Source organism: Ctenopharyngodon idella, chromosome 13 (genome assembly GCF_019924925.1).
Source record: "Ctenopharyngodon idella isolate HZGC_01 chromosome 13, HZGC01, whole genome shotgun sequence".
Lineage (NCBI taxonomy): Eukaryota > Metazoa > Chordata > Actinopteri > Cypriniformes > Xenocyprididae > Ctenopharyngodon > Ctenopharyngodon idella.
In genome coordinates, this window is record NC_067232.1 from 11,543,744 (window position 1) to 11,562,343 (window position 18,600).

The window sequence follows — 18,600 nt, forward strand, 5'->3', positions numbered from 1 at the left end:
ACATCATTTAAAATTTTGTCTTTGATCACACTTTTTTAATTCAACAAAAAGTGTAAAAAAAAAAATATATATTTATTTAAATATATTTTAAAAATAACCCAAAAAAAAAATTAAATGCAGTCACCCTTTTTAATTTGATTATTTCCTTCTGAAAACTGACCAGTCTTTCTATACTCAGAGCCTCCCTCCCTCTCTCCCTCCCTCTTTCTCTCCCTCCCTCCCTCCTACCTATTCCAGTATTTCATTCTTTTACTGATTCACTCAATACAGCTAAACTTCAGTGTTGACATCAGGTTTCTCTCAGAGGGATAAAGACATTGGACTACAGGCTCATTTGAACTGAACTAAGAGGAACAAGTTCAACAATAGCTGGACTTTAAAGGTAAAACAGGTACTATTGTAGAGGTTTTTGTGTGTGTGGCCTGAGCAATATAAGTGCTTTCTATCTCTCTAGCTTCCCCTCCTTTTACTTCCCAGTTTACTGTTTTTAGGTTAACAGTTCAGTTACACTGATCCTTTTAACCTGTCTATTTAAATTTTTCTGTTTGCACTTTATTTTACAGTACGTGTACTTACATGTATCTTACAGTGTACTTACCTAAGAAAATACTGAGTAATACTGAGTAGTACAAGGTAACTACATGGGTTAAGGCTAGGTTTAGGTGTAGATTCAGGGTTAATACCTAGGTATTACCCAGTTATTATAATTTCTGTAGTACGTACATAGTATATACATGGGGAACAGGACTGTAAAATAAAGTGCTACCATTGGTTTAAAGTGAGAGTTGTTTGTATTAATAAGTAAGAAATTGTACAACAAACAAGTTTGAAGGTGATTTTATTTATCTAAAAATAATTCTGTGCTGCCTTCAGAGCATTTTCATTCCTGACAATGTTTTTGTTTTTTATACTTTAGCAAGGAGGATGTGTTTTACGATGTAAGTACACCTGCCGTTCATCTTTCTCTGATTATTACAGTAATTGGTGTAATTATAAAACAATGGTCATGCTTATGATGACTTTTTATGTTCTAAAGCTTTTAGTGAATAGATTAATTATTGACTGACCTTTATCATCTCATAGGTGACGTCCGATGCTCATAACAATCAAGATATGACCTAAAAATCCACTGACTAGTGACTAATAGAGATCAAAACATGAGGTCCAGAATGAAAGGAGTTTTTTGGAGTGGCGTTTTGCTGTTTCTCTGCACTTTTGTAAGCGGACAACCATCCTGTCCTATAGAGACGATAAAAACAGAGCTACAAAATCCAAATGAAAAACCATCCCAGCTGACCTTAAACAGTGCTTTTATGTCTCCAATTGTACATTCATTCCTGGATTCTGTCCAGCCCAATCCATTCCCTAAAGGTGAGTTCATGTAATGTAGTTTTGATCTACGTGTTTGACAAATGTGTTTTCGGTACAAACAGCAAATGCTTTTTTAGTGTTGAGCAATCTGTCAGCAACAGTTTGGTTACCAATGGGTTTATCTGTACGCAAACAAGATGCTATGTGTGGCACAGATGAATCAGACATGATCTTCTGAGAGTGTAATGGTTGTATTAGATTCATTAGAGGAGGTTAATAGGCTGGGTTGATGCACATGGTTAGATGGTTTTCATTCAGGTGAAATAAATGCACTCAGTTAATTGTCAAAAGCAAAAAACACTGTGCAAATAACCATGCAAATGTCCATGAGATTTGAATCATCACCCTTCCCCTTTCCAAATGCTTTGTTTACCTCAAAAATACGTTATTGCTGTGCACCTTTCAAGTAGAATGTATACTTAGTCTGGATCACAAACTTATAAGTTAATTATTACCTGCAAACTCATTGTATGTGGAATTTTACATGACCTCATAAAGTTCAAAACTGTTCATAAAATGTTAACAATGTCTCTTTGATCTATAATTATAGGATCAAACATGCACTGCTACACAGACAATTACACAGACAATTATTATTTTTACAACAGAATAAAGCATATTACTTCATAGAAATGCTGTTGAATGAACCTCTTTGAAAGTTCATTGAATGTTACAATGACAAATGTCATTAGAGTTTTATTGTGTCATTAGAGTTTTATTATTGACTCTAGTTAGGCTAAGTATTTTATTATAATACCTACTAGCTGACATCAATAGCTATTTGGAAAAAACAACAACAGGAAATTAAGTATGTAAAATTGTGTTAATGTTATACAGTAGAGAGTCGCAAGAGCTTTGACCTTGGCCACTTCATCACTGTTGGCCTCTGAGACTCTCAAAGCACAATCAAAATGCTGGAACACTGATTATGTGTTGTGTAAATGAATATTAAATGATATTTTTCCCCCTTTAGATCTGCTGGTTAAAATTATAAAAGACGACAGATCCACACAAATGCAGGAGACGATTAAAGAGGTATGTAATGGGTCACTCACACCTGCATGTAAATAAACAGTTTGATCATACATAACACCTCACATTTATGCAATAGATATTCTAATTTCCTGGGTAGAGGAATATGTACTTATGGGCTTTCTTTTTTACTAAACTATTTAATAACTATTTTAGGAGGTCTATTCTCATTCACTAGAGAGAAGCCCTTAAGTGGCACTGTAATGTAATAGCTACAAAATAATTTTTTATATCTCATATATTCTGTTTGTTTTAGTGAAGAACAAAATGTATAACTTGTTAGTTTTTGGCTTATTATAAATGCTCAGTAAAACACTATGTCATGATGGTAATACACTCTGTAAATATGCACTGGGACAGGTTTCTCAGGATTATTTTTTTTTTTACCTTAAGTAAATGATGCCAACATCTATATTTTGTTGTGTAAACACTCACTGTTTGCCAGTTTCGATGGCTGATTTGATCACACCATCAGACATGTTTTGGGTACACACTTGAGCAGAGCACATAAGCACACATTTGATGTCATCAAGAGATTTTTTTTAATCAATCTCATCTTTACTGCTAAATATAGCTTGTTAAGTAGCATATACCCACAGTAACCAACTTGTCTAACCTCTTTCACTTATGGCAAGGTTTTGCGCTATGAGATAGGTTTCCTGGTCTGTGTGGCCATTGGGATCCTCTACATTGTCCTGATGCCTCTAATTGGCCTATTCTTTGCCTGCTGTCGTTGCTGTGGTAACTGCGGGGGACGCATGCACCAGAAGCAGGCATCGAACATCCACTGCAAGCGAAGAAGCTTTTACGGCTTCACATTACTCATCACTATACTTATTCTGTGAGCACCAGTTTGAGTTTAACCTTTAGTGGTCCTAAGACAAACACTTGAGACAAACACATTTTTTTTTTATTTAACTGGTATATATTATTGTGTATCTTATGTAATATACACTCATCGGCCACTTATTAGGTACACCTGTTCAACTGCTTGTTAACGCAAATATCACATGGCAGCAACTCAATGCATTTAGGCATGTAGACATGGTCAAGATGATCTGCTGAAGTTCAAACTGAGCATCAGAATGGGGAAGAAAGGTGATTTAAAGGGTTAGTTCAAAAAATGAAAATTCTGTCATTAATTACTCACCCTCATGTTGTTCCACACCCGTAAGACCTTCGTTCATCTTCGGAACACAAATTAAGTTATTTTTGATAAAATCCAATGGCTCAGTGAGGCCTCCATTGACAATGAGTTAATTTACATTTTCAAACACCCAGAAAGGTAATAAAGACATATTTAAAACAGTTCATGTGACTACAGTGGTTCAACTTTAATGTTATGAAGCGACGAGAATACTTTTTGTGAACCAAAAGAACAAAATAACGACTTTATTCAACAATATCTAGTTATGGGCGATTTCAAAACACTGCTTCATGAAGCTTCAAAGCTTTACCAATCTTTTGTTTCAAATCAGTGGTTCGGAGCGTGTATCCAACTGCCAAAGTCACATGATTTCAGTAAATGAGGCTTTGTTACGTCATAAGTGTTTCGAAATTTCAATAGTTCACGTGACTTTGGCACTCCGAACCACTGATTTGAAACAAAAGATTCGTAAAGCTTCGAAGCTTCATGAAGCAGTGTTTCGAAATCGTCCATCACTAGATATTGAAGAATAAAGTCGTTATTTTGTTTTTTTGGCGCAAAAAAGTATTCTCGTCACTTCATAACATTAGGGTTGAACCACTGTAGTCACATGAACTGTTTTAAATATGTCTTTATTACCTTTCTGGGCGTTTGAAAATTTAAATTAACTGTCAATTGAGGCCTCACTGAGCCATCGGATTTTATCAAAAATATCTTAATTTGTGTTCCGAAGATGAACAAAGGTCATAAGGGTGTGGAACGACAGGAGGGTGAGTAATTAAAGACAGAATTTTCATTTAAGTGGCTTTGAATGTGGCATGGTTGTTGGTGCTAGACAGGCTGGTCTGAGTATTTCAGAAACTGCTGATCTATTGAGATTTTCATGCACAACCATTCACTAGGGTTTACAGAGAATGTCCAAAAAAGACAAAAATGTCCAGTGAGCGGCAGTTCTGTGGGCAAAAAATGTCTTGTTGATGCCAGAGGAGAATAGGTAGACTCTTAGAAAGGCAACAGTAACTCAAATAACCACTCGTTAACTGAGGTATGCGGAAGAGCATCTCTGAACACACAACACGTCAAAACTTGAAACAGACGGGCTACAGCAGTAAAAGACCAGACTGTGTGCCACTCCTCTCAGTAAAGAACAGGAACCTGAGGCTACAATTTACATGGGCTCACCAACAGTGGCATGTAGAAGGTTGGAAAACTGTTGCCTGCTCTGATGAGTCTCAATTTCTGCTGCAACATTCAGATGGTAGAGTCAGAATTTGGCGTAAACAACATGGATCCATCCTGCCATGTATCAACGGTTCAGGCTGCTGGTGTGTTACAAAACTCATATCATCTCAAGCTGGTTTCTTGAACATAACAATGAGTTCACTATACTCAAATGGCCTCCAAAGTCACCAGATCTCAGTCCAATAGAGCACCTTTGGGATGTGGTGGAACGGGAGATTCGCATCATGGATGTGCAGCTGACAAATCTGCAGTAACTGCGTCATGTCAATACGGACCAAAATCTCTGAGGAATTTTTTCAGCACCTTGTTAAATCTATCCCACAAAGAATTAGAGCAGTTCTGAAGGCAAAAGGGTGTCCAGCAGTACTAGCAAGGTGTACCTAATAAAGTGGCCGGTGAGTGTATATCAGTATGCTAAATTAATATGAATTCCTGTGCAGGGCAGGGAATGTTTGCATGTTCCTGAGCAGTACTTACACTTCAGAGACTGTGAGCCGCAGCTCCACAGAAATCACATACATCTTGGAGAATTTTGAAAGCTATATTACTACTGTTCCTAAGGTACACCATTCAGAAGGGAGAAGTAAAATTTTGTATAAAAACCTCATGTTATAAATCACATTAATGTTTTTGAAAGAAGTCTCTTATGCTCACCAAGACTATTTATTTGATTAAAAATACAGTAAAAGCTGTAATATTGTGAAATATTATTACAATTTAACACAACTATTTTCTATTTGAATATATTTTATCTTAATTTAAATAAAAGTGAATTATAACAATATTGAATTGAACTGAATGCAGCTGATACATAATGGGTATCTAATGCTTTTTATTACTCAACAGCAAATCCAACAAGTGATCAATGAGAGCTCTGTGACTATGAATAAAGTCAAACACAACTTAAATGGTACGTCTCGTGTCTCTCAAAACCAGAGTCAGAAATTATTAGGAGCTTAGGGCAATGTAAAAATTGTGGCTGTATAGCCAATTATTAAAGTTAAAGTTTTCTTTCCAAACGGAATCTCACATTGAACTCTTGCCATTTTTAATCTTAGAAACAGGGCCTTTGCTTGGCAAACTGATCCAGAATGGTCTTAATGGTCCCCTCAACCCAGCATTCAACTCCATTAGTGAAATTGCTGAAGGTATGAACAGTATGCATGTCCACCCCACCACAGTCCCTTTCTTTTGGGAAACTCGCTCCATGAGCAGGCCTGTGTGCTTCTTGACTCAACTTTGCAGCATTAATATTTTAAAATATATTTTGTTTTTATGTATGTGTTTTACAGTGATAAACAGCACCAGCACTGGACTGCTGCAGCTTAATAAAACCTTGGATCTGTTGAAACCAAAGGTGGATGCAATGCAAGCTAATTTATCAGCAGTGAGGCAGCGGATTAACAACACTCTACATATGTCAGACTGTGTAAACTGCACTTCCTTTCAGCCAGAACTGGACAAACTATCATTGGATGGAAGTCTTGAAGTAAGCTAAACAAGAGTCATGCATGGGGACAAACCAGTGAAAAGTTCAGTGGGGAATTCTGTTATGGCTGTTCAGTGACGCATCTGGCATCCTGGTTATATCCTTATTCCGCATCAGACTTTGTGGTAGTTTCAGGTTGAGCTTTAAGAGCAAATAAATGCACAAACGTCACTGGATCATTACACAATCATTCTCACTTTCTTTGAAGCTCTAGACTAGGGCTATTCAATCCGGCCCGCCAATCATCTTCATCCGGCCCGAGGGCACCCCAAACTCCCTCCTCGTCAGCTTAATATTAAACATGCTGCCAAAGGGATAGTTCACCCAAAAAATGAAAAATTCTGTCATTATTCACTCTTTCTCATGTTGTTCCAAACCAGTATTAATTTCTTTCTTCTGCTGAACATTTTGAAGAATGCGGGTAACCAAACAGTTGTTGGTCCCCACTGACTTCATAGAAAAAAATACACTATAGAAGTGACTGGGGACCAGCATTTGTTTAGTTACCCACATTCTTCAAAATAACTTTTATGTTCAACAGAAGAAAGAAACTCATTCAGGTTTAAAACAGCTTGAGAGTAAGTAAATTTTCATTTTTGGGTGAACTATTCCTTGTTAATACATTTATTATTGTCATCTTGTTACAGGTCCATCTGATCTGTTCATTTTGTCATTATTTAAGTATGTAATTTAATATTGTGCGTTTTGTACATTTATTTTTTATATAAGAAGATATTGTTTATCTTAAGTTATTCTAATTGAGGGGCCCCCAAATAAAATTCTGCTTAGGGCCCCATAAAGGCTTGGGCTGGCCCTGGGCCTATATACCACAATATAATATCATTTGACAGCAAGTACAGTGGTAGTGAGTAGCCATGTATGGTTTTACCTGTTCCCCCCGCCCGGCCCACCTCAACTTTTGATTTGATAATACGGCCCTCGAATGAAACTACTTGAATATCCCATTGTGGTCTCAGGTCAGTGATTGGAGCAGAGCGAGTTCTGTGTCAATCTTCTGGGGAAAACATAAGCACTTCTAGAAACCCCACACAATATTTTGTTTTGGATTACATGACCACTAAATAGCATTTTTCTAGAAGTACAGAGTGGACCAAATTGTATTACCAGTAATCTGTGTGCACAAAGGCTCAAACACTCTCATTGAAGGGAAGCGGGGACACAGGAACAAAGGAACAAACAATAAAGAGTAACGCAAGAAGTCATTGTTAACACGTCAATGTTTACAAGCTCTTTCTCTTGGAAACCTAACTCTTATCTGGTCGAAAGACATTTACATAAATACAGGCTTTCTGTAATAGAGAAAAATAAGAATGTGTCACTGTGACTGGATATCAGCGTAGTACTGCATTTACGTGCACAGCTTTTACTGCCCTCTAGTGTTTAATGTGGTGCTTTGCATGCTTGATACTTTTTTTGCTATGCTTGACAGAGACAGTCTGAGACCACATTGAAAATATAGGACTATATTAAATGTATAATTTTGATTATTTTATATTATAAATCCTGTACATTCAGAATACAGTTATATCAGTAGTTTAATAAAAGCTGTATGAAAACTACTCATATCTACTCATATTCAGTCTGTGGAGTTCATGCTAGCTTGAGTGCTGCTGTCAAAGCAAAAGGGGATATCATGACATGTATTTTTTCACTTCAATTGTTATGCTGATAATACAATTTATAATGAGAAAATCTCATGACCTTTGAATGTGTTTTGTCTTACGTAGTTTCCTGATCAAAATGACTTGACTTCTGCTGTAAACAAGGCAATAAATGCTAATGTCACTGGACAGGCAGCAAAGGTTAGTGCCTTTTTTCACAGGTATAAATTTTCACTTCAGTGCATTTTCACACACACACGCACACGAACGCACGCACGCACGTACACCAGTTTCCGTTAAGAAGTTTGTGGTCGATATGTTATTGAAAGTGTCTTATGCTCAGGAAGGCTGCATTTTTATAATTTTGTTTAAAAATAAAGTACAAACTGTTATATTGTAAAATATTAACAGTTTAAAATGAAGAAAATAATTTTAGAAATCATTCTAATATGCTGATTTACTTCTCAAAAAAATCTTATCACAGTTTATAACAGTTGTGCTGCTTAATATTTTTGTAGAAACCGTGAGAGATTTATTTTTCAGGATTCTTTGATGAACATAAAGTTCAAAAGAGCAGCATTTATTTGAAATAGAAATATTTTTGTAATATTATGAGTGTTTTTACTGTGACTTGTTCAGATTAATTTGTCATTGCTTAAGAAAAGTATTATTTTCTTACGGACTTCAAACTTTTGAATGTACTGTAATTAACAGTTATGATGATTTCTACTAGCTATTGTTCAATGTCCATTACATGTTTGTTTCCCAGGGGAGAGATTTTTTTGAAAGTATTCCTCAAAAGGTGAAAAATGAGACAACACATAGTGTGATGAGTAAGTGTTGACGAGTTTGTTGTTCCTTTCTGGAAATTAATTATTCTGACTATCTACTCCTACAAATGTTTTTTTCACTGAAGATTTAAAGGGTTAGTTCACCCAAAAATGAAAATTCTGTCAAAATTCTCTCACCCTCATGTCATTCCAAACCCGAAAGACTTTCGTTCATCTTCAGTACACAAATGAAGATCTTTTTGATTAAACGATTTCTGTCCCTCCATTGACAGCTACGTAACTACCACTTTGACACTTCAAAAAGTTCATAAAGAGATTGTAAAACTAATCCATATGAATTGAATGGTGTAGTCCAAATTTTCAGAAGAGAAACGATCACTTTATATGATGAACATATTGAATTTAGGCTTTTATTCACATAAACATTCATCAACTCACACATCACTTATGGTAAACGGAAGCTCAAACATGCTTACTTGACATGCGAGAACCAACGAGGTTCATTCTCGTGTTACACAACACATTTGAGCTTCCGCAGGAACCAATGAGGTTTGTTCTCGCACGTCAAGCAGGTTCGGTTGAGCTTCTGTTTATGTTCGCTGATCATTGTTTATATGTGAATAAAATCCTAAATTCAATCATATAAAGTGATCATGTAAATTTGGACTAAACCACTCAATTCTTTCAATCTCTTTGTGAACTTTTTGAAGCGTCAAAGTGGTAGTTGCGTAGCTGTCAATGGAGGGACAGAAATCCCACAGATTTCATTAAAATATCTTCATTTGTGTTCCGAAGGTGAATGAAAGTCTTATGGGTTTGGAACAACATGAGGGTGAGTAAATGATGTCAGAATTTCATTTTTTGGGTGAACTATCCCTTTAAGTAGTATAATGTACTTGAAGTTGCTAATCATTCTAGTTGTTAAAGTGATCTTGTGTCTTGTGTCCTTTAAAGTGGCTCAGACTGAGATTGACAGATTAGAACAACAGATCTTAGGTGTGACTAAAGACCTTCCTCTTGATGTATTGGATAATATTTTAAAACCACTAACTGATGTGCAGAATTTGACCTCAACGTATTCTCCCCAGATAGAGAAATCAGCTGATATCAGGTACTTTCACAAATCTTGTATTAATATTTCCCATGATTCACTTTGTTTTCAAATACATTTTATTCAAATATATTTGAGTTTTAACATTTACAATAATATCAAAGTAAAGAATAAACTTTGTGTGTGTGTGTGCAGCCGGGCTGTTGGATTGACCCTGAGTTGTCTGATTTTGCTGGTGGTGATCTGTAATGTTCTGGGTCTGCTGCTGGGTACAGCTGGACTAAATGCTAAAGACAATCCCACTAAACGCTCCGGTACATCCAACTGTGGAGGGATATTCTTCATGGCGTGAGTAAAAAAAAAAAAAAAAAAAGTCCCCTCGGTTTTGCGTTTGTGAAACAGACAACTGTTGTCAGTGTGCATTTGTTCCATTGTTATATATAGTACAATAAAATAACACTACACGCAATTACTTCCTCTTGTGTCATTTTAGAGGAGTAGGTTTTAGCTTCCTGTTCTCCTGGATCTTCATGTTAGTGGTGTTGATACTTTTCATAGTGGGAGGTAATACCTACACACTGGTCTGTGAACCGTGGCAGAACAAGGAAATCATCCAGGTATTTTCAGAAAAACTGACTCATTGTGTTTAAAAGTATGACTTTGACTAGTTGCTAGGAGTTAACCATCTCTGGTCATTTCCAGCAAATGTAAATTTTGCCGTAACCTTGCCAGTAAATTTAGTAATCATATTGTGTTTCATAGGTTATTGGCACTCCAGGGCTGATTCAAGGGTTCGACCTGTCCAAGATTATGAATTTGACAACAAACCTTTCCATTGTTAATGTGTACAGGTACATCTCACGAGGCAGCATGACTGATGGCTGTCATATTTGCATAATTTGTTTGATATAAATCAATAAATCTGTTTTTTATTTCTAGTGATTGTCAAAATAATAAACCCTTGTGGACCACACTTCATCTGAATGAGGTCTTCGACCTAAATAATATATTAAATGTTTCAAAGGTGAGAATTTATTACCTCTACTTTTCAATATGCTGGTGTATCACTTATTGGACACTAATAGTTCAACTGTTTGATTTTCTCAACAGTACGAAAGGCAGATTTATCAGATCTTTGAGGAGACACAAATCAACATAGCAAACATCACTGTCCTCAGTCCGGAGGTAAAGTCCCAGCTACGCAACTTCTCTAGCAGTGCCAGCACTATGAACTTCAGCAACATTATACAGCAGGTAAACTGTACAGTTCATTCTCTTATATATATATATATATATATATATATAATTTGGAACACTATAAATATATTTATAATATATATTTAAAAATGTATATTACTGATATAATTTTGGCCATTTTATTGTGTATTTTAAAATATATTTAAAATATGTAAAAATATATACATGTAAGGTAAGGCTGGTAATTATTTTATTCTTTCATATTGCAGATTAATGATGTGTCAGGGACAAATCTGAGCTCAGCAGCACAAAGTCTGGATGACTTGGCTGGTAAACAGGTGAATTTTACGGTTTAATTTAACAACCTCTTGCTCCAGAGTACGGCTGATGTGAATCATGCACACTTATTTGTGTCTTTCAGGCACAGGGAAATATCACTAAGCAACTGAAAGGGGAAGCTAAAGATCTGCGAGACATCCAGACTGATATCACGTTCAACATTATGCCTTTGCTGGTGTGTTAACATAAAGCAAAAGACTTGAAATTGAAACTGAAATGTGACATTATCATTAGGAAAAAATGAATATTAATATCAAAGTGTTTTTCACTAGTTTGCATTAGTTTGGTTTACTGTGACGTTCATACTTCTTTGCAGCTGGAGCTGAACGCTACCATTAAGAATCTCAGCGCAGTAGCATCACAAATCAATGTAAGTAAAAACTATAGTCATCATATGTGCCAGAATGTATCTGACTCACCGCCTAGAATATAGAATAATAGTATTTAAAACAATTTCATTAAAGACTCCACGAAATACAATGATTTGCAACTTACTGTTATTGCAGGTGGCATTAGGGAGCACTGGTAATTTTGTCACAGTTCACTAGCATATACAGTAACGTTTGAAAATAAATTTAATTTAATAAAATTAATACTTTTATTCAGCAAGAATGCATTAAATTGATCAAAAGTGACAGTAAAGACTTTTACATTAAAATTTCTATTTCAAATACATGCTTTTGGATTTTCTATTCATCAAAGAATCTTGGAAAGAAAAAAAAAATGTATCACGGTTTCCACAAAAATAAAAGCACTTTTTTCAACATTGATAATAATAAGAAATGTCATCACAGGAATAAATTACATTTTAGAATATTGAAATGGAAAACAGTTACTTTAAATTGTAATAATATCACAGTTTTAGAGTTTTTACTGTATTTTTGATCAAATAAATGCAGCCTTGGTGACTTAAATGAAGAGACTTTATTTAAAACAATAAAAAAATCTTACCGACCACAATCCTTTTATCTGTAGTGTATAACAACGAGCACTAAACAACACTCAAATCCCACAAATATCTTTGTTCTGACTTTAACAATATAGGTCATTTTTTTTCTATCTTTATAGCTCTAATTTAAAAATGCACTTACAGTATCTTCAGATTTCTTCTCTTCATTCATTTCATAGGCAACTGTGGAGAATGTTCTTCAAAAAGTTGGTTTTGCTCAGGACGTCCTGAACTACAACATATCACAAATAGTGAAAACTGTGAGTGCAAAATCAATGCTGTATTTAGCTAAATCATCTCTCAATATGTTTACTGTATTAATGATGAAGCAATCGATGGTGTGTCGTAAAATAATAGTCGTCGCTTCTTTTCTGCAGGAGAGCATGTCATTCATAGACTGTCAGCTGAAAATCTTTGTGGCATTTGTTCAATGGGCAAATCAAACGGTATATATTTGTCTTTATTAAAATTCAAGGTGCCAACTATTTTAATGATTATTAACAGTTATTAATATTATTGTGATGTATTCTGTGTCAGATCACGGAGAGGGTGGGTCGTTGTGGGCCTGCAGCTGCGGCAATAGACAGATCAGTGGATCTCCTTTGTAAACACCTGGTGGGATCTTTGGTAAGAATCTATCAGCAGATCTAGCTGCCACTTTTTCTTTTTAAAATGCTGATCAATTTATAAGTGCACATCTAATAAACCCTTAACAAATAATGTCCCATCTGTTCCCCAGAATGCCTTTTGGTTCAGTTTGGGCTGGTGTATGATATTCCTCATCCCCAGCATAATTTTCTCAGTTAAACTGGCCAAGTACTACCGCAGGATGAAGTATGCAGATGTTTATGAGTAAGGCATCTTTCTTACTTCCTAAATGTAGAGGCAGATCATGTCTGAGCATTTTTTTTTAAACCTATTTATATACCTTCTGTCATGGATTAATTCAAAATGCCTCCTTATTTCTTTATTTAAAGGAACAGTAACATCAGGATGAATCCTTTCCCAAAGGCCCACCTCAAACCTGAATTATTGGAAAAAGAGAAATAACCACCTTTTACATACGCACAGAATTAAATATGACAGTAAAGTTTGATTTACACACAATTTCCCACACATCAATAAATTCAAAATGGTGGAGAAATAACAGAACCCCTAAAGGGACATGGTGATGGGGGGAAAAAAAAAGAGAAAATTATATGAGTGCTTTAGCATTCTCTCGCAAACGTTTTGCGTTCCCCAAGAGAAACTTTGCGTTCACTCGCAAAGAACTGAAAAATTTTGCGAGCGATCGCAAAGTTTCTCGAGGGAACGCTGAAGCAATGAAATATAATTTTTCCTCCCATCTCATATTTTTCCATTACCATGTTCCTTTAGGGGCTCCGTAATAAAGAATGTAGAAAAAATTATGCAAAGTAGCATCTGAGTACTTTTAGTGGCGTAGACTGTACCATAGATATAATTTCTTGTGTCAAATGATTTCAGCACTTAATATTTAAATGAAAAGAACAACTTTACTGTTACAACTGTAATATGTTTTTTTGTATTATAAGGGATTAATGGGAGATCAAGCATTAGAAAGCACTTTATGTGGTCCTGTAGGCACTGAGATTTATTTATGCCATTTTTTCAAAAAGGATACATGGGTATGCTGTTAGATGCAGTATACGACTGACATTGTACATTTTATTAAAACCACAACATTTCTATTAGATTGTTCTAATCAGTAATTAGCAGACAGTGACTGCTGGCTTCAATGGCTTCATTTTGAAGAGGTACTGTCTAAGGCCTGTTAAACATTTCTATTGTATCATGTATTAATCACAATAATAATAAAAGGTGCTCATACTACCATGCTGAACCTCATTGTTTGCTGTAAAGCATCACTTGCCACTCTCTGTCTAGCCAACCGATCTAGAAACCCTTCCCCCAGTCCAGTCCACCCTACATACTGTGACCGAGGCCTTTACGGTGCATCTGCCATTACAATAGTGTGCCAATCAGGGTGAAGCACTAGAGCAGTAAAACATGCATTCCACACATATCTGTGCTGCTTAGGAGAGGGGTAAAGAAAAAAAAAAGTTACAGACAAAAGGATTACATGTTCAATGACGTGATAGTATAGTACCTTTCAAAAACATCATGCCATATAAAAGGTTTAAAAGCATACCATTGCTCGATATTATGGCTATTACTTAGCATTTGGATTAGCAAGTGCCAGAGAAAGGCAAGTACTACGAGAGGCCATGAAACTGGTTTTGAAATATTTTAAATCTAATCCACATGCACTCTCATGCTGTGTATATAGGGCATTAGAAAATGATTAAACATAACACGAGGCCATTAAATGATTGCAGTGATTCTTGAGACATGTTAAAGGTTACAGAACAGAATTATTATTTTTATGGACAGTGGCCTTTGAACGATGGCTCAGAAAACTCAGTCAAACTAATATTTTAGTTTTAGTTTTAGCCTTTAGTTTTAGCTCTCCAAATAAAATTAGCTATGCTGCGTCAATTCAGGGCAGCACAAGCCTCTCCAATGTGACTGAGTTTGAAGCTGGTCACTGTATAATAGAATTTAGTTCAATTGAATTTAAAGCAGTGCTGTGAATGCTGCTGCTGAGCCCAGAAGGAATGCAGAGAGGGTGGGGCTGTACAGACCTAGTGAGTTTATAAAGCTTTGCATTGGAAACACATCAGAATTCCCCTCTCTGACCACACAACCATAAATCACTATGGGCAGCAGAAGTCTGTGACACTTTAACTCAGAAAGAGACCTGAGTGGTAGCAATACATGAGAGTCATATTTAACTGCTTTCTACAATGATAAAATCCCTGTGGTAGCACTACAAGTGCAATCCTGTAAACATGTATGGCATTAATCGAGAAATTTCCAAATCTAAATAACATGAATATTACATTTTATATTACTGTACATTTTTATTAATTACTACAACAATTCTTAGCCTACGTCTTACACATGTGATTTTCTTAAAATAATAATCACACCAGCATATGATGACCAACTGTAGTGTCAATAAAAAAAGAAGATATTGTTATGCTAGGGGTTCAAATGATCTGAAGCATGAAATGTGAATAATGCTTAGTCATCTCTGACCTTCCAAAAAGATCAGGGTGACAGCATGGCTTCATGCAATGACTCATGAAAAAGACATCTGAAGGTTAGGAGAAAAAAAATACTGTTTAAAACATACCAAAGACATGTAAGATGAAATGCAGCAAACCAAGTAAACATAAAAACAACATATATTACATTCTACATCAGGAATAATTAAAGCAGTAGTTAAACATCTGTGAATTGCAGTAATTACTGTACAATTGTAATATTTAATGAAATATTATCTGTTCCGGAAAAGCTCCATAATTCTATTCAGACCATGCAAGGTACATAATACTTCTTAAAGGTACAGTTCACCCAAATATAATTTTGTCATCATTTACTCACCCTCATGTCTATCCAAACATGTTTGACTTTGTCTTCTGTAAAATACAATAGAAGATATTTTTTGTCAATACAATAAAGTGAATAGGGTCCAATTGTATGGACAAAAAGTTCTTCAAAATATATTTTTTTGTAATATACAGAAGAAAGAAAGTCATACATATTTAGAAACAACATGAGGGTGAGTGAATGATGACAAATTTTAATTTTGGGGTGAACTATCCCTTTGAGACTCCTTTAATAACAGTCTACGGAAAGGTTTTAGATATGATTTGTGAGTGGGAAAGTCAGACCAGGCTGGCTCTAGATGTCACTTGAGATCAAGAGGAAGTCCTCTGCTTGGTTTCCTGGTTCTCAGCATCTCTGAACAGTCCCTTTGGCTGGCGTGGAGGCGTGAGCGGAGGAATTGTGGGTGACTGAAGAATATCTGCGTACCTGTGGCTGGGTTTGGTCTCCCTTTGGAGAACTTTTCTGAGGAGCGGTTTCAAAAGCCCAATTGTGACCTGGCTGCCGTGAACTTCGAATGGTCCCGAGTTCTGCGTTGAATCCGGCAGGTTTTTCAGTACAATATTTAGTATGCTCGTCACAGTCATGTCCTCTGGACAAAGAGTCCACAGCAGGTCCAAATAAGGGTCCAGGTCTCGATGCTGGGACACTTCGCACAACAGAGCATCGAAAATCTCTTTGTTCAGAAGTTGGCTCTTCCGGCAGAACCTCTCAGCTACTTGTGTCACCCGTTCCCACTGGCTTTGCTCAATGAGAATCCGCAATGCTTGCATTATCGCTTTAGGCCTCTCGCTGCACAAAAGCAGCTCTACTTCCAGGTGTTGGTAGGTTTCTTTGCAAGGGAGCACAGTCAAGGCCCGTTTATAGAGCGGCAAGCTCTCAGAGCTCTCCTTCACACCGTAACTCCTGGTCGTGCCCATCTGCTGTTGTGCCAATTCGAGAAACCTGGGGAGCCAGCTAGGCTGGAATTTGAAGATGGAATGGCACAACAGCTCAAAAACAGGCAGGTTCACCGTAGTGTGTTTCTGCTGACCGTTGCAGTGAGCAAAGTTCGCTGTGGGTTGCACAGGGCTGAGGATGATCTTCCACAACTCAGCGGGAGCTTTGGACGACAATGATCCCTCACCGTTGCACCTCAGATGCAGAACCGCTTGCATGGCACGCCAGGAATAAGTGGGAAAGAGTTGGAAGATGCTATTCAGGTATTGAAGATTCTCCCTCTCTAGCTCACCGCCAAGCAGCCGGCAGATCTCCTGCTGCACCAATGTTTCACAATAGTTCTCTAGATCTTTCTCAGAAGCCTTCACCATTGACGTTTTGATGTCCTCTAGCAAAACGAGACTCCTAAGTTCTGATTCGAGTGAGCTCATGAGCCTTTCTTGACCTGAGGAATGTTTCTCAACAGTTTTGGTCTTCTGGTTGCTGAGATAATCCCTTAGGATGGCAGCTAGCGATATGGGAGCTTGAAACATCCCACCTTTTTTGAGCTTCTCCACCGTGAGTTGTGTGCTACTTAGACTTCTTTGCTGATAGTATTTGCATGCCTCCTCGAAAACAGCCTCAACCAAAAGTGCACTTGAGTCTTCTGAATGTGTCGGAGAAGGCTTCTGTCTTTGCGTGACCACAAACAGCCCGGTTTCTGACAGCATTTGCGGAGAGTGACTGTCCAAAGAGTTTACGAAGAGAAGACCTTCCGTTTTCAGACTTATTCTCTCTAATTCCAGGCCACATTTGGTGTCAATTAAGAAGAGGGTCCTGCCTATTGTTAATGCAAGGATTTCATTATACATATTCAGGCTGTTTTGGGTCCCACTAGCACTTAGGCAGTTATCAGGAAGTTTGTATATGTTGCGGAGACAGCCATCTCTCTTCATGATGCATACCCAACCAGTGCTTAGGAGAAGAAGGAGGTCTCCACATCCAGTGGGAGAGAATCCACAGATATCAGGAGGATTTAGTGTGGATAGAAGGCCAATAAAGTCTGTAACAAGCCTCTTGAAGTCTGATTCTTTGCTTGAGCTTTTCATAAGTGTGCAACTACAGGCACTATGCACTTTAAAGGCGTCACGTTCAGGTGACCATACAATAAACACTTTAGAAAAACCTAGTGAAGAGTTTTCCCGCATGTCTGGGAGCAGATAGACCAAATCCCCAGAACTGATGGTCGTATATCGAGGATTATTATGCAATGCAATTTTCACATTTCCCAAACTGACACCCCCCTCATTAACTTCTACAGTCTTTTTGCAAATACAGAACCTGAAGTTGCTGCACACACTATTGGAGTTCTCTGATGGTGGTCGCTCCTCACACCATATGATGAAATTCTGACACACAGACACAGAAACTACTTTTGCACGAGGGCTGTTACACAGATCCACAGTCTGGAGAAGATGCCAGCCTGATCTGCACTCCAGGAATTTCCAGAATTCCGCTTTTCCATTCTCAAAAATCACTCCCAGCACAGAGGCTGCATCATCTGGTTTGCTTTGAGGGATATAAATGACATCTACTATAGGCACATTTCGAGTTAGCACTAAATCAATGTGCTTCTGGCTTTGCATCGGATGGGCTCGCTGATATTTGTCATATGTCATAAGACCACTCTTGGGCTGACGCACAATGACATGAATGTGACGTCCATCTGGACTCAGACGCACATCGGACAGGCAGTTTTGAGAAGAAATGTTGGAGTATGCTCGTTTAAAAAACTCCTTTAGATCCTTTCCTTTCGTGAAATCGCCGAAATCAGTTACTTGTTCCAATGCGAGTCGCGTCATGTTTGCTGAAGCGTCGATCTGGAATAGGAAGCAAACGGCGCGTGAAAACACTTTCAGTTTGGACCAGCGATCATCCACAGTCTCCCTGAAACATGTCCAGTGCTTCGTTCACGCGTTAA

The 18,600-nt window shown here is 37.1% G+C and overlaps 2 protein-coding genes across 3 annotated transcripts; one reads left to right on the top strand and one right to left on the bottom strand.

Moving 5' to 3' along the window:
• The first annotated feature begins 223 nt into the window (after positions 1–223).
• On the top strand, positions 224–14,082 carry prom2 (prominin 2). 2 transcript variants are annotated; one of them, XM_051917793.1, is made up of 25 exons: positions 224–382; positions 917–938; positions 1,084–1,371; positions 2,345–2,406; positions 3,039–3,244; positions 5,233–5,353; positions 5,639–5,702; positions 5,851–5,940; positions 6,085–6,281; positions 8,030–8,104; positions 8,673–8,736; positions 9,649–9,805; positions 9,941–10,093; positions 10,239–10,362; positions 10,508–10,596; positions 10,685–10,769; positions 10,856–10,999; positions 11,212–11,280; positions 11,364–11,456; positions 11,598–11,651; positions 12,410–12,490; positions 12,608–12,676; positions 12,768–12,857; positions 12,970–13,082; positions 13,208–14,082. In XM_051917793.1, exons 3-25 carry the CDS (start codon positions 1,158–1,160, stop codon positions 13,278–13,280), a joined length of 2,487 nt encoding a protein of 828 aa, XP_051773753.1. In that variant the 5' UTR covers positions 224–382; positions 917–938; positions 1,084–1,157; the 3' UTR covers positions 13,281–14,082. The 2 variants fall into 2 exon arrangements, with proteins under 2 accessions (XP_051773753.1, XP_051773755.1); XM_051917795.1 differs by having other exon boundaries at positions 225–391.
• On the bottom strand, positions 13,816–18,482 carry LOC127525320 (BLOC-2 complex member HPS6). The gene has a single exon (XM_051917796.1). It carries the CDS (start codon positions 18,479–18,481, stop codon positions 16,016–16,018), a length of 2,466 nt encoding a protein of 821 aa, XP_051773756.1. The 5' UTR covers position 18,482; the 3' UTR covers positions 13,816–16,015.
• Positions 18,483–18,600: the final 118 nt, after the last annotated feature.

Bases quoted from the DNA above. Each gene is read 5' to 3' on its own strand.
- prom2 (XM_051917793.1), top strand. From the start codon at position 1,158: ATGAGGTCCAGAATGAAAGGAGTTTTTTGGAGTGGCGTTTTGCTGTTT. The intron at 9,806-9,940 runs GTACTTTCACAA...GTGTGTGTGCAG, and splicing joins GAGAAATCAGCTGATATCAG to CCGGGCTGTTGGATTGACCC. The intron at 13,083-13,207 runs GTAAGGCATCTT...CTTTATTTAAAG, and splicing joins AAGTATGCAGATGTTTATGA to GAACAGTAACATCAGGATGA.
- LOC127525320 (XM_051917796.1), bottom strand. From the start codon at position 18,481: ATGACGCGACTCGCATTGGAACAAGTAACTGATTTCGGCGATTTCACG.